General features: G+C 38.6%; 3 protein-coding genes across 3 annotated transcripts; all 3 read right to left on the bottom strand.

Annotated features, from left to right (window-relative positions):
- Positions 1 to 733: 733 nt before the first annotated feature.
- Positions 734 to 2642, bottom strand: LOC121642577 (cytochrome b-c1 complex subunit 8). Its single transcript, XM_041989331.1, has 3 exons — positions 2550 to 2642; positions 1620 to 1791; positions 734 to 912 (listed from the first exon to the last, which is right to left on the bottom strand). The coding sequence occupies exons 2-3, from the start codon at positions 1771 to 1773 to the stop codon at positions 818 to 820; spliced, it is 249 nt and encodes an 82-aa protein (XP_041845265.1). The 5' UTR covers positions 1774 to 1791; positions 2550 to 2642; the 3' UTR covers positions 734 to 817.
- Positions 2643 to 3521: 879 nt separating this feature from the next.
- gdf9 (growth differentiation factor 9) lies at positions 3522 to 5979 on the bottom strand. The gene is made up of 2 exons (XM_041989401.1): positions 5463 to 5979; positions 3522 to 4515 (listed from the first exon to the last, which is right to left on the bottom strand). Exons 1-2 carry the CDS (start codon positions 5836 to 5838, stop codon positions 3620 to 3622), a joined length of 1272 nt encoding a protein of 423 aa, XP_041845335.1. The 5' UTR covers positions 5839 to 5979; the 3' UTR covers positions 3522 to 3619.
- A 6568-nt stretch (positions 5980 to 12547) lies between these two features.
- On the bottom strand, positions 12548 to 14118 carry sowahab (sosondowah ankyrin repeat domain family member Ab). The gene has a single exon (XM_041990495.1). The coding sequence runs from the start codon at positions 14102 to 14104 to the stop codon at positions 12668 to 12670; it is 1437 nt and encodes a 478-aa protein (XP_041846429.1). The 5' UTR covers positions 14105 to 14118; the 3' UTR covers positions 12548 to 12667.
- Between the last annotated feature and the right edge of the window lie 398 nt (positions 14119 to 14516).

The raw sequence follows: 14516 nt of genomic DNA, 5'->3' as shown, positions 1-14516 counted from the left end.
GGCGAGAGGCAGGGTACACCGCGGACTGTATGCCAGTCCATCGCAGTGTTGAAGTGTTTTATAGTCTCAATAGCTTTGTAATTTAAACTAAATTTTAAGGTATCTTCAGTATGAATGTTTGTTATCCTGATATCATTTACTGTAACTTAGGTTTTTAATACAAAACCCACCAACTGAGGATATTGTCAAAATTGTAAACAAATATTGAACAGGGTGCATGTACTGTGTATCCATTTGTTGGAAAGTATCTGATAGTAGAAAGAATGTAGCAACAGCTAAACAGTATGTTCATACATAATATACTGCCTAAAATTTGCCTTCAGTCAGATATTTCTTTGAAGCTTAATCTTTAGGTCATTTCTGCCCACTGCAATAACCTTTTCCAATAACTGCCTCTTTCTTTTTCCTCCCTTTAGCTTCATGGAACATTTTCTTGTTAGAATATCCCTTTGGGGATAGATAAAATCAACTTTTCTTTTTTTCAAATTCTTGGAAAAATTAATTTTCCACATTCAACTTTAAAAACGTTTTGAAGTGGTTAATTATCAAATCAGTTGTATAAAAATACAAAATTTAATATATTCTATAATACTAATTTAATGATCTATGTAGGACATTTCTTTTCAAATCAGGTCAGTATTACATTTGTAACGTAAAAGAAGAAAAGTAATTTGATAGCTACAATGAATAAAAATTAATTCAACTCAAAAGAGAAAAGTAAAAACACCAATGATTTCACATAAATATTGTTCATCTTTATTGGTTAAATGTAGGGTTGGAAATAACAGACAGCAGGTTTCTGATAGGTGGCAGAAGTTCATTCATCATTCTCATAGTCAGCAGCATCCTTCCTCTTGCTCTGCTGATGGACATGGTTGCCCCAAGTGTAGGTCAAATACATGAGGGTCATAGCTGCAAAGACATCAGAAAACAAATTACCAGGAGTTCATCACTTCAGGGAATTTTATGTAAGCAAACACTGGTGTGCAAATCAAATTAAAGTTCAATTCATGGTACTAAATCCGTTATGTTAGTTATTTGCCTTTTTTCTTTTATAATCTTTATTAATTTGGAATATAAGTGGCAATAAACAATTTGGCCGCAAATCAGGGCAGACCATGAAATGTATGTCTTTTGTTCTTCTAACTAACTGCACGTCATCTCCTATGGAATACCATATGCATAGTTTACACTACTGTAACTATACTTCTTTATTTGGTGCCATTCCTAACATTTAGCTCATATTATATTCACGCCATCAACGTTATTTTGGCCTTGGTTCTCATACATGATATACCTGTGGCATGGCTGGACTACAGAACGAGATTTATGGATTACCAAAAGATATGGCACTTGCAGCTTCTGTTGATTATGAGTCTCTTAACTTAGCTAAATCACTAAGCTAACTCCTAAAAAAAAACTCTATAAAAAAGCAAATCCTGAGATCTTATGCACAAAGCTTTCCATGTTCTTTTGTTGTAATATTTTTTAGGATATTAAAAATCTGCTGAATTAATGAGCTACCTTAACAGATTATTTTATTCCAATTAATCAAATGTATATTTTGTACCAGCTTTAAATGCAAAACATCACATATCAAAACAAATGTGACAACTTACGAGGTGCAACTTTGAAGAAAGAAGCTGTGAATCTTCTCCACACATTGGGAATTCCTTTTGAGAAATAGTTGGCGAAAGCCCTCTGCTCAAAGGGTGATATGCTGTATGTTATTATATGCCTGACCTTGGCCAAATTTCCAAAGTGGCGGCCCATGTTCACCAGGGAGCTGATCTGAAACATGACAAATACACAACAAATCACTGAAACAAGTAAAAAATTATTCATGGCCTGAAATTAATGGAACTGGTTGAAATGAAAATATGACATGCATTTTTGGGAACTTGTTTATTAAATGTCGCATTATTTTAGCCATTAAGTGTTGAAGATAATTAGTTATTTAAGAAATCATAAATGGGGAAGATTATTTTCCCTAAACCATTTTAACTGGCCTACTGTTAGTGAAAATCTAAATTTAGATTTAGTTAAGTTTTCTTTAGCTGTTTAACAGCTTCATATTTTACTAAATATATTTAGCTTAATACTATATATATCCTTTTTGAACATCAAATGACCAAAAACCTTAGTGCCATTTGGCGATGGAAATAGATAACGTAAACTAACTTATGTAACCTATTCACTTTTCATGGAGCTTGCCTGTGGACTATATACACAACATAACTGAAAACATACTAACTTTTTTCATAATCTATTTATGGCCAGTAAGTGAAAACTAAAGATGCAAGATATTAAAAAACAATCACAGCCAGCCTGAGTTAGCATAATCGACAAGCGCTATCAAGCTAACGGCTAAAATGCAGAAACTTGTTTAAAATGTTTACTTAGCAAGCGCAAAAAAACGTGGATGTCTGAAGAAGGGCAACGTAACCTAGTCCAGGAGTTTTATAAAGTCCTACTATATGAAAAAAAATCGTTGAAATAAGCACATCAAATCTTAATTGCGAACACACATTTGTGACATTGAGACTCACCGTCCTGTTTAGTCGTGTTTCTTGAGACACTTCCGGACGGTGTTCTTCTATTTTGAGCCGTCGTCGTTATTCGTTAACATTTAGGACATTAGCGCCACTTGGCGGATCGGAGTTCAACGTTCGACGATGTTCAAGAAGTTAATTTACCTTTTTTTTATTCATATTTAAAAAAAAAAAGCTATTATAGGCTATTTAACTGCTTTAAATAAATAAATAAAGACCTCATGTGGGGAAAAAAGGACATTACCATTTTTTCATGAGTAAACACCTTGGCAAAATGTCATGCAGTGTGTTTTATATTTTATCAGATTGTACTGACTAAACATTCATAGAAAGACAGCATATATTATGTCCAATATCGTTTTAATTTTCCAACTTTTCAGAGAAGGCCTTTATCCAATTCTTTTACACGTTCTTAAGCTGAGCATAGACAGTGAATTCATCCAACTTGCTTAAACAGACATGCCTTTAGTCACACTACACCAATACAAATATAGGCATATGGTCAGTTAACATGTATATTGTCACTTAGCAACCATAAGTAATAAATACACACTGAAACCTTGACAAATTTCATTCTGAAAGTTATAAAGACAGCAGCCACAGAGAAAGCCGTCTGTAATCCCTCGGAATAAAACATTATATAAAAGGCTTATGAGATTGTATTCATGTCCAGAACAGGGCTACTTAAAATATGGTAATTGTGTTAATGAAAAATGACAGATCCATCCACACAAAATAAATTAACACAAGAAACTTAGAAAAAAAAAACCCAAACAACCATCCCACATTTTTTCCCGTCTTAAGTGCGTTTGTCTTATCACAAACAATAACCTGAATAGGATGCATTTGGACCCTTTCCTGTCTAAACAAAAACAGAACATATCCCATGCTGCCATGTTATGATAAAAATTCTTTTGGTTTAAGTAAACACTCCTGCTCCAAGTTGATCTTCCTATAGGTACATCATTCTTTTTAAATACATGAAATCACTGAATCTGGTCTGTACATTTGGTATGTGGAAAAAATTCAACAGCTATGACTTCTCTCAGACTTCTTTGGATGATGACTTAACGACATGTGCACCTAGTGGCAACCATTTCAATGTCCTTCATGTGCAGGGAGCCATCCTTACTCGATATAATGACACTGAGGGGCCTGTAGTGGGAAGGGACACATGAGGGTCTGGGCACAGAGGAATCTATGTTCTCAAAGATGTAGCTTTGCACCATGGCATGTCGAGGTGAACCATAGATGTAGCCCATGGTGGTCGTGCAAATGCCCCTGCAGTACCTGGGGTTGTACTTTGGTGGATGAACAATTACGTGATCAAGATCAAGCTGACTGAATTTCACCCTGAAATCATACAAGGCACATTCGCTTGTTGGGATTTCAGAATTCAACAGAATCTCAGGCAGCTTGACATCAAGATTTTTATGGCCTCCTTTACTCTTTGGAGATTCCCTCTTCCATCTCCTTGTTTCACCACGCCTTTGAAATCTGTTTGGTGGCCTTTGGTCCTCGTTGGCACTGACTGGCGACCTCTGGTGGGTGATTTTGCTTGTGTCATTGAGATAAAGAATGAGAGGAGGGGATCTCAGAGAGAACTCCAACAGATCTCTGCGACCATTGCTCCTTGTTCTTTGCTCCTCTGGGCAGGAGATGTTGACGAGCAGGTGTACATTCTTCTTCTGAAACGTTGTGAGTGGCTGAAGAAATGAGGTAATGTCAACCTCAACCCAGGTCCTCCTCCTGTCTGCTTTGGTTGTGAAGTTCATGGCGTGGTAGACTCCGGGACACAGCTGGCACTGGTTTGACTGCTCGCGCTCGTGGATACTCAGGTAGCACACAGAGTTAATGGGTGCTGAGTGGGCACTGTCAAACCTATACAGCAAAGCCGACTTAAGAAGATGTTCTTTCCCTTTTATTTGTTCGAGGTTGTAGGACAAATCCTGTGTAAAACTTTCTGAAAGATGACAAGTAAAAAAAACAAACAAGAAAGACAAAAAGTGCATTAATAGTATCCTGATATCAGCACTAAAATTTCAACAATATCTTGAAATATTTATTCATAATAAAGCTATAGAATTTTAAAATGCTGCTTCTTTCTTTCTTTGGTTTGTGAGACAAACAGTTTTTGGACAAACCACAGATTACACATTGCAACCTTATTATACAGCAAAAGCTCCACAAGTTCCCTTTGTGTATCACCGTGTTCCCACTTAAACCTCTTATTTTTTCCTATCTCCTGTCCGAAATGACAAATAAATTAAGTTTATCTTCACAACTACAATTAGCCATGATTGACATCTCTATCAATGGTAAGTCAGGAGAATGGATGGATAGCCCCCAAATTCACCTTAGAAACACTATGTGGACCCAAACATATGTGAACCCCTGGATAGTATATCATTGGAAGAGTGAATATTTCACTATAAAATCCCCTTCATCTTCAGAGAAACTATAAAGACTTTCATGATTAAATTGAAACAAAGGCAGTGTAATAGGAGAACAGAGTTTTTGAGTTGGAATAAAAAAATAAAACAAAAAAAATTACCATTAAAACAGTAAAAGTAAGACATGACATTTGATTTTGAGAATTTGTTTGCTTCTCTGGCTGCAGTTTTTGCCATAAGATGAGACATATTTTTGTAATCAGCATCATTCTCACCCCTTTAAAGCTTGTTAAAAGTTACAAAGCTTTATTTATGTACAATGTTGGATAAAACAGTCCAAAAACAAGCCAAAACTTTGAAAGGTTTGGTATGTGATCCAATGAAAGAACCTCTGGACATATTTCATACAATTCTTAACAATTACTGTTTACCATTGGCCTACTTACTGAGGATATTAGATATATTCGGGGCACTTTCAATGTTCAGTCATGAAATGTCAACGTGTCTGCTTGCTCACCTGTATCGCTTTGCTCAAGACATTCATCCTGTGGCTTAATCAGTCGGATGGTGTTGTAGACTCTATCTCCGTCAACCTTTCTCTGCGATCTGGGAGACTTCTTGTAGACATCCGTCAAATATTTGATGTATCTGTGCTCGGGTTTAATTCTCTTCCTTAGGCCTGGGTCCCACCTCGTTTCCCCGTGCTCTGACAGGGCTTTGAGCAATGGAGAGAAAATGCTGCTGTAGGGATGGGTGAGTCCTCCCAGGTTATGCAGCGCATTAGAAGCGGCCGGAGAAGATCTAACCGGTGGGGAGCTGCAGGTGACCAATAGCAGCAACAAAAGAGCTCGAAAACAATGGACGGTAGTTGACTGGAGCATTTGTTTCTCCATCAAAAAGTAGTAGAAGAAGAAAAAAATAACAACCAAAAGTTAGAGAGAGACTGCTGACAGCCGCCTGGTCGAGAAGATCGCGAACGTAACGCCACCTATCAACGCGCGCAGGTGTTGCCAATCAGCAAAAAAAAAAAAAAAAAAAAAGCCAGCTGCATCAATCACAGCCTTTTCCTTTTTCAAGCGATGCCAGCATGTCTCTTTGTTCGGTTAGAGAACAGATATGATAAAAAAAAAAGAGTAGGATATCTATTAACTGACATTTCGGCAGTTTTTTTTTTGTTTTTCGTGTATTTGAAATACATTGATCTGTTTTGTATCTCGTTTTCTCATAGTTTTTTGTTTTGTTTTTTGTAGTTTGTCTTTTGTGTGTGTGTGTGTTTTTTCAACAGCAGATGTAAAATTTAGACTATTTCACATCTTGTTAATTTCCATTTCTTTGTTGCAAGTATAACAGCTAAATCTAATCAAATAAATCTAATAAAACTTTAGAAAACTATTTAAATGCATAATGCAATTTGCTTTACATAATAAAAATAACAACTTTCGTATCTTAAACACAGGCAATCCCATATCCAAGATTATGACATAAATCAAAGCACTTATACACACACACACACCATCACACAAACTAAATGGATATAGACCCCCACCCCTTAACCCCACTCTAAAACAAACAGTCTGTAACTAAAATAAAAACTAACTGTAAACAGACAGATGTCTTGGTAACTTTTTTTTAACTTATCTTGCTTTTAATCATTTTAATGTAATTTATTATTTTATTGTGATTATGTGTTGATTATGTGTTGATGCCTTTTACTATTCTAAATATCTGTAATGTCTTTGTTTTATGTAAAGCACTTTGAATGGTCCTGTACATGAAATGTGCTATACAAATAAACTGCCTTGCCTTGCCTTGCCTTGCCTTGCCTTGGCACCGATGAACCAGGTGAGTAAAAAATGTTGAAATGGCCTAGGGGTCCATCCACATCAATTGCCACCCCACCCATGACCAAAGAGGTCATCACTATGTCTGGGCAGAGCAGGTCCACACCACAACCATAGGGCTGTAGTGCAGGGCCCCAACTACCCAGACAAGGACAATCACTACTGCAACGACCACACAGATCAGGCATTGCTGCAGATGTGGAGGACCAACCTGAGGAAAGCACTGGAAAAAATAAATAAAAACAATCATCTAATCAATCTAAAAGCAGTAGCAACTAATAAGGCCAACATGTATAAAAATATACATGAAGGAGTTTATATAAACTATGCACTATGTAAATGGTAAAAATGGATTTGTTTAAATGTAAAGAAAGAAAAACTAAGAATTAATCCTAAGGTAAGCTAAAAGGTATGTCTTGAACCTCTTTTTAAAACATCAACAATCTCTACAGCCCTGAAGCCCTCAGGTTATTCCAGAGGTGGGCTGTCACGATGAACTATGGGGACAACCAATAGGCCAGTACCAGAGGTCCTCAGGATCCACAAGGGATCATGATTTAAAAGCAGGTCCAATAAATAACAAGGTCCAAGACCATTAATACATTTAAAAACCACTAAAAGAATCTTAAAATCAATCCTGAAACGGGGAGGATATGCAGTGATTCTAAAACAGGTGTGATGTGTTCCCACCTCCTGGTCCTCGTCAGCACACGGCCAGCTGAATTCTAGAGAAACTGTAAACTTAAAATACTCTTTTTAGGATAAACAGAGAGCAGGAAATTATAGTAATCTTTTTTTTTTTTTTTTTTTCTCCTGGAGATAAACGCATGCATCAACACCTCTGTGCTGCCAAAAGATAGAAATGGGCAGACTCTGGCTATGTTTTTTAAATGATAAAATCCTATTTTTGTTACATTTTCAATGTATGGAGTAAATCCAGTTCAGAGTCAAAAAAAGACACTCAAGTTTCTCACACAATGAAAATGTATAAAATTCTGCAGTTTTGGTAAAATGATACTAAAACTTTATTTTTATTAAACTTCAATTAAAATTAAGTTTTAATGGTCATACAATTAAAACTTCTGCTGTGTCTCTGTTGGTTTGTAAGAAGTTCTTGACCATCCTTGACTTCACATCTAGAATATAGTTTAAAATGATGTTCGCTGGCTCCAGATCCTCAGAAGACAGGGTGAATCTGTCATGTTTCAGATGCGTGGACTCAAAAGATACTCAGTTTCCCAGGGATAGGTACAAGATCTTTATTGTACAGAGTGGAATAATGTGATTGTGCAATCCGGTCTTTCTCCGCTCAGAGGTCTGTGGACACACAAGAAGGAAGTTAGGAGGCAGGCAGCTGATGAGTACTCTGAGAGGGATTGAGAGTCCACGTACCAGCAGTGGGTATCCAACGGAGCGCAGAGTGTTGAAACCAGTGACTGGAGAAGGGCCGCCAGGAGGAAGACTGCGGGAGGAGAGCTGCTAAACAGAGGAGAGGTTAATGGGGGAATATAGGTGGCTGGCAGGAGCGCCTGAATGAGGGGGCCGCAGAAGCAGGATTTGAATGATCCTTGAAGGGGCAGATAAATAAGTCCGTGATCCGAAATCCAATCCTGTTAGACAAGCCAGGGGTCAGAAAGCCAAGTAATCCAAATAAACAACCAAAGCAGAGTACCAGACGGGGAGCAGGCAGAATCAGAATCCAGGTCCAAAGTCAGATCAGCGTCAGGCGGGCGGGCAGGCAGGATAATACAGGCGGGATACGTGCAGGGAAGAACCAAGACGATCTGGCATTGGAGGAATGTTGCAGGGCTGTATAAATAGGGCTTGGGACAGGTGAAGCGCATCAGCCCTAATCAAGAGCTGGTGGAGCTGAGGCGTTCAGGGCGGCTGGAAAAACTGAGCCACACACCACAGATCATGACAGAAATAGAATGGTGTGTCATCAGCATAGCTGTGAAAATGAATGCTGTGCCTCATGTTGACATCCCCAAGAGGCAACATGCACAAATTAAAAATTGTTGGGCCTAAAATTGATCCTTGGAGAACCCCACATTTTAATTTATGGGTCCTTGAGGAGCATATATCCATAAGATAGGAGTGAAAAAAAACATTTTAAAACAGAGGCCCATCAGACTTCTTGTCTGCTGTATCAAAGGTGGTGTTTCGATCCAGTAGCACAAGAACTGAAAGTTTCTGTACATCCAAATTACACCTGAGGTCATTAATCCTTTAAGTCCTACTGCATCACCAGCAACGCAAATGACCAATAGTATGAACAAGAACAAGGTAACAACACATTACATGCTTCATTCATTTGTTCTGGGACATCTGAGGTTTACTCTTGTGTAAATTAAATATTTATTACAGTTTTATTGTTTATCCGTGGGGTGGCACACGTCAATTACACCTTTATTTAGAAGTGAATGACAGGTGCAACAAGGAACCAACAGTCTTGAAAATTTACATTATGGAGTTGCTGTTCTGAGGGAAACATGGTGATGGAGCTTTCTGGAAGGGTTTTTAGGATCTGCCGGCTTTTTGGGCTGTCAAGTTCCCAGTGCTGTCCCAGTCAGGAACGTCATCATTTGGTAGCTCCGGGTCTGGGGTCTTCTCTGCTGGGGGCGGATCCGGGTCTGGGGTCTTCTCTGCTGGCGGCGGATTCAGGTCTGGGGTCTTCTCAGCTGGTGGTGACTCTGAGTATGGAGTCTTCTCTGCTGGGGATGCTGTACTACAGGTTTCCAGGACCTGTCGTCCTTGGGGAGCACCTTGCAGGAGGCCCGTCAGATGAGCCTCGGTGACGCCTGGAGCAACAACAACAACCAGGTGTTGCAGGTTATCCTAATTATGCAGTTTCCTACGTCGTCCACTATAACAGCGGCTACCAGCGAGCAAGGGACGGACATACTGATCAGAAATATGTTGATGATATCTCTGGCCACATTTACTTACCTGAAATCCACCTGGGACAAAAGGGTAGAAGTGGCTCTAAAGGTCAGCAGGTCCAGAGACGCCGAACATTGACCAGAGAACATGTGAAACTGAATAAAGCTTACTTGGTTAACAAAAAAAAAAGAAAAGAAAATTCACATTATTTTTTTTATAAATTAGTTAGATAGCTCGGTCGTCTTGTAACCCGAGGGTTGCCGGTTCGATCCTCGGCCAAGTAGAGTTCATGTCGAGGTGTCTTTGGGCAAGACACCAAACCTCTAATTGCTCCTGATGGGTCGTGGTTGAGCGTCTTGCATGGCAGCTTCCGCCATCAGTATGTGAATGTGTGTGTGAATGGGTGAATATGATGTATGATGTAAAGAGCTTTGGGTATCGTTCCAGGTACAGTAAAGCGCTTTATAAATACGGACCATTTACCATAATTTGCACAATCACACATTATAAAGTTTTACATAAAACAGGCAACAAATATTATTTCAAGGGTACGCTCAACAGGAGTGCTAAGAGTTACTGCCCACCAGAGGGCAGAAACCTCTTTCCAAAACAAACCATATATTCTTGTGGATGACAAACAACGTGGACCAATATAACACGATTGCAATGTCTTGTTTGTTCCTCTCCAAGTTTCTGAGAAGCATGTCAGTATGTCTTTGGTTCAGCTCATTTGATCATCAGTAAATTTATCAGATGCTCCCAGTTAAATTTAATAGTTACTTGAAATTTTGTAGTGTGCGTAAGTGTGGTATTTACAGCCCCCTTAAAAAAACTCATCACTGAAGAGTAATTTTATGTTTACTTTGTTTGCACTTCTCATTGGTGGACTTGGGATCCTTGGAACACCAGAGAAATGTTTTTAGTACTGAATGTCTTAGACATGCTGTAATACAGTTTGCCCTCCTGTCTTTGGTTGTCTGTAGCATACACTCAGTACTGTGATGTTCTGCACAATGCTGTCTGAGGTTTGTTGGAAGGACAACCACTTGTAAAGGTCATGAAAATATTGTCACATCCTAACCTTGGAAAGTCTTGAACAAGAACTGCTGCTAGGAAGGAGGACATGTCTCAGTCCTCTGTCTTCATTAAAGATAAATGCAAGTTGAAGTGCAATCTATTTGGTAAAGTTTTCCTCAAATGTCTACAACTGTACAACATTAATTTTCCAAGGAGGTTTTGATGTAATTATGGAAGCTGAGGTCTTTGTTACTGTTTGAAAATACATGCAATCAATTGCCATATTGTGGCCACTGATTATAGAGTTTTGGCACAGATTAGAGGATGTCAGTTAATTATAAATTTGCACTTTAAATCATGCACATTATAACTGACCTGCAAATGACAACAGATGTAAATTAGCTGTAATGCTAACTCTGCTTACATTTAAATTTATTTCTTTTTTTTTACTTTTTAATGTACAATATACCCCACTTTTAAATATAAATAAAATACTTTGGCTCACTGTGCTTTAAAGCACTGCAAACGTAAAGCTCAAAGTTCCTATGATGTCATGGTGTCTTTATACAGTTTTTTATTGTGTGAATGTCAGGGATAAATTTTCTAGCAACTCAGTTGATTTTAAGTAATTTGGTTACTTTATTATTCTATACCCCATACTGTTTAATATTTATTCTAATGATTTACTTTCAATTTATAATTTTATTTTATAGTGAGTAGACTCGCAGAAATGAACGTAGCTCAGCTTTTCACTAACAGGAACTGACACAGGGCTCAGACCACACCTCACTACTGTTGTAGAGACTTTGATGTTTATGCATTTTGCACGAATTGTGGGACATACAAAGCCGCTTTAGAGGGTGGATCATTTATGTCATCATTATGGTAGTATCAAACAAAAGACTGAAGTGAGATTTATGACTTTTGTCAAACTGTATTCTTTAAGTTTGAAGATATTGAAAACATGATCACATCCCAACCTTTGTAAGCCTTAAACATAAACTGCTGTTAAGTGTTTAATTTGATCAAGTTACTCAAGTGATAATCACTTGTCTGATATGTTAAAGGCTTCTGTGATTGCAGCTAACCTTCATTATTATGCAAGCAGCATCTTTCTCAGATAGCAAAAAAAAGGTCATTGTTCTGGGACAGCTTTGGTTGCGGCTGCATTGTTTGAGCTTCAGGTCTTTTTATGTCATGGGGCATTGTTGTTCCTCTGGGTCAGTAAAGGAGGAAAACAGTGTTTTTGTTCTGCACAAAAAAAAAGAAGCTGCTTTGCATATGCCTGTTCTGGAAGTAGTTTGTTCATTCATGAGAACAAGTTTAAAAATAAGTTCTTTACCAACAAATGATATATATTGTTATGTGGTGTTATGTGTTAAATTTCATTAAATGATAGTGTTCATCATTTATTACTTTAACATTTTTAACAAAGGAATTTGTCTTCTGACATTCTTTGAGAGCATTATCAGAGTGATTGATTACCCTGTGGCCTTTAGCCCGTGCCTGCTGTCTTTTTCATCATATACATGCAGAAATGGAGCCTAAGTTGCTCCACAACATGAGATCTTCCTTGTGGGATTTAAACCTCAAGTTTAGTCTTGGGGGGGGGGAAAAGTAAATAAATTACAATAATCTGGTTAGTTATCTTCCTGCTCTGAAGTACTGAAGTACCATTCTACAACACTAAATATTTTGTCTTACTTAAAAGAAAACAAACTTATCTGATTAGTATTAAATACACAATATGAAGTACACCAAAGCAACAAGTACAAATACATAAGCAATTCAATGACAACACACAGCCATGGATCACAAGGTGTGGTCTTTGATTTCCCAGTATTACGAAGTTAAGAATTCAGAGGTTACATGTACAGATTTATTACACATTATATAATGAAAACATATTTGACTAATACAGATTAATGTTAAAATAGTAAGAAAATTAATGTATACATGTTAAAAATAACTCAATTTCCTACTATACATTGTACAATTCTTGCGCAAACTTCATTGTTGTCTTATGTTTCTTCCCTATGTGAGGCTGGAACAGTTTACTGATCGTGTTGAGTCCTTTTGTCTGCTCTTTGCATTCCTCATCCTCTGTCTTCTCCTTGCTTTGTAGCAGTCCACCCAAAAGTCCCCTGACCTCAGTTGACACACCTTTCCCCAGGTAGTGGAGGGCTTTCTTGCCATCGTTATCTCTTTCATTTGCATTGGCTCCATACTTCTGGACAAGCAAAACCATAACTTTAGTGTGGCCATGCATGGCTGCAATGTGCAAAGGTGTGTATCCTCCATGTGCTTTGCAGTTGACATTCACATAAGCGCCTTTTTTTCTGGAAATATCTATGAGTTTTTGTATCATGTCATTGTTGCCATCCTTGGCAGCCCAGTGGAGTGCTGTGAAACCTGAAATGAAGTCTTTCCTCTGAACTAAACGTGTGTCTCTCAGCAGCAAAGCATATATTTGTCCCCATAGTCCAGCAGCACACTTTACCAGCCACTCATGAGCTAATGGCTCCAAAGGTACGGATTCAGAGTACCTGGCATCATCAACTTGTCTAGTGGTCTTGTTTTGGGGCCTCACCAGGGGAGAGCCAGGTGGCTGCATGTCCTCGGTCTGCCTGGTTTTCCAACTGTGGGATTCTTTTAATGAGTCCCTCTTGCAAGCTGAGAAGTTTGAAGTTAGAGCTGGCTGTAGAGAAACTTGGGTGACTGGTTTGTTTGAACTTTCATGTTCAAGGACCTGGGAGTGTAAATCATCGTGTGCTGCTGGTGCAGAATCTCTTGGTGGCGATTTTACTGCTATAACAGCAAACACAGCTCCTGATTTGCCCGATCCGCACGTCTGATCCCCGGAGACATTTAGGACTTTGACAGTGGTTAAATCTCCACTCGACAACGGCCTCTTTTTCAGCACGTTCTCCACATGCGTGCGTTTAGCATCACTGTAATATTGGGCGATGCTTAATGGAGAGCTGGCAGAATTGTTTTCATTATCCGTGTAAACTATCCTGGCTGACTCTGCCCGGCGGGGAGATGTGTAAGAAAACCTCGTAACCTGGCTTGAGAAAGAATCATCCAGCTGCGTTTTCTGAGAAACATCTTGCACTTCTTTGACAAAGTCCTGGTATCTTTTCTTTACAACCACAAACTTCACATCGTCGATCTGTTTGACCACAGCGACGCTGTTTACCAGCTTCTTGAAAAGGTCTCTATTGTGTTGCTTTTCCGCGGGATCGCTGCAGTTGATGAGACTCCTGAAATTGTTCAGCAGCTCAGAGTTCTTCACTTTGCCTCCGTGCTCTAGTAGAAACGACAAAAGAGATTCTTGAGTCAAAGCCATGCTTTCCTGGCGGGGTGATACCATTGAAAATGTGTAGCAAAATGCACAAGGGTCGGGATATCTCCGCATTTGCGTCCCCCCTTGCTCTTCGTCCTGCACCAACCTGCTGCTTCCGGCGCCTCTCCACATGAATGCATTCGTTTTTTTATGACCGTTGAGGGGGGCGCAGACTGTCCTGTGATCAGAGGATTATTTTAAATTTGAATCAGAGATTAAAGAGCCATTGTTACGAAAACATTTAGCTATGCTGGTGTGAAAATGTACAAGCTATAATCAGGGGCGGAGCCAGACCTGTAAAACACCCGGGGCTTAGACCAGAATGGCCGAAGGGGTTAGGGTAAAAAAAAACAGACTGAAAAAAGTACAGTTGCAGAGTACAATTTTAGATTTATTGCCAGCACAATCTACTCTAGAAAAAAAATATCACATTTGTATCACATAAATAATAATAATAATAATAACAATAAGAAGGAGAATGATA

This window comes from Melanotaenia boesemani, chromosome 7 (assembly GCF_017639745.1).
Source record: "Melanotaenia boesemani isolate fMelBoe1 chromosome 7, fMelBoe1.pri, whole genome shotgun sequence".
NCBI lineage: Eukaryota > Metazoa > Chordata > Actinopteri > Atheriniformes > Melanotaeniidae > Melanotaenia > Melanotaenia boesemani.
This window is presented reverse-complemented; position numbering and strand designations above follow the sequence as displayed.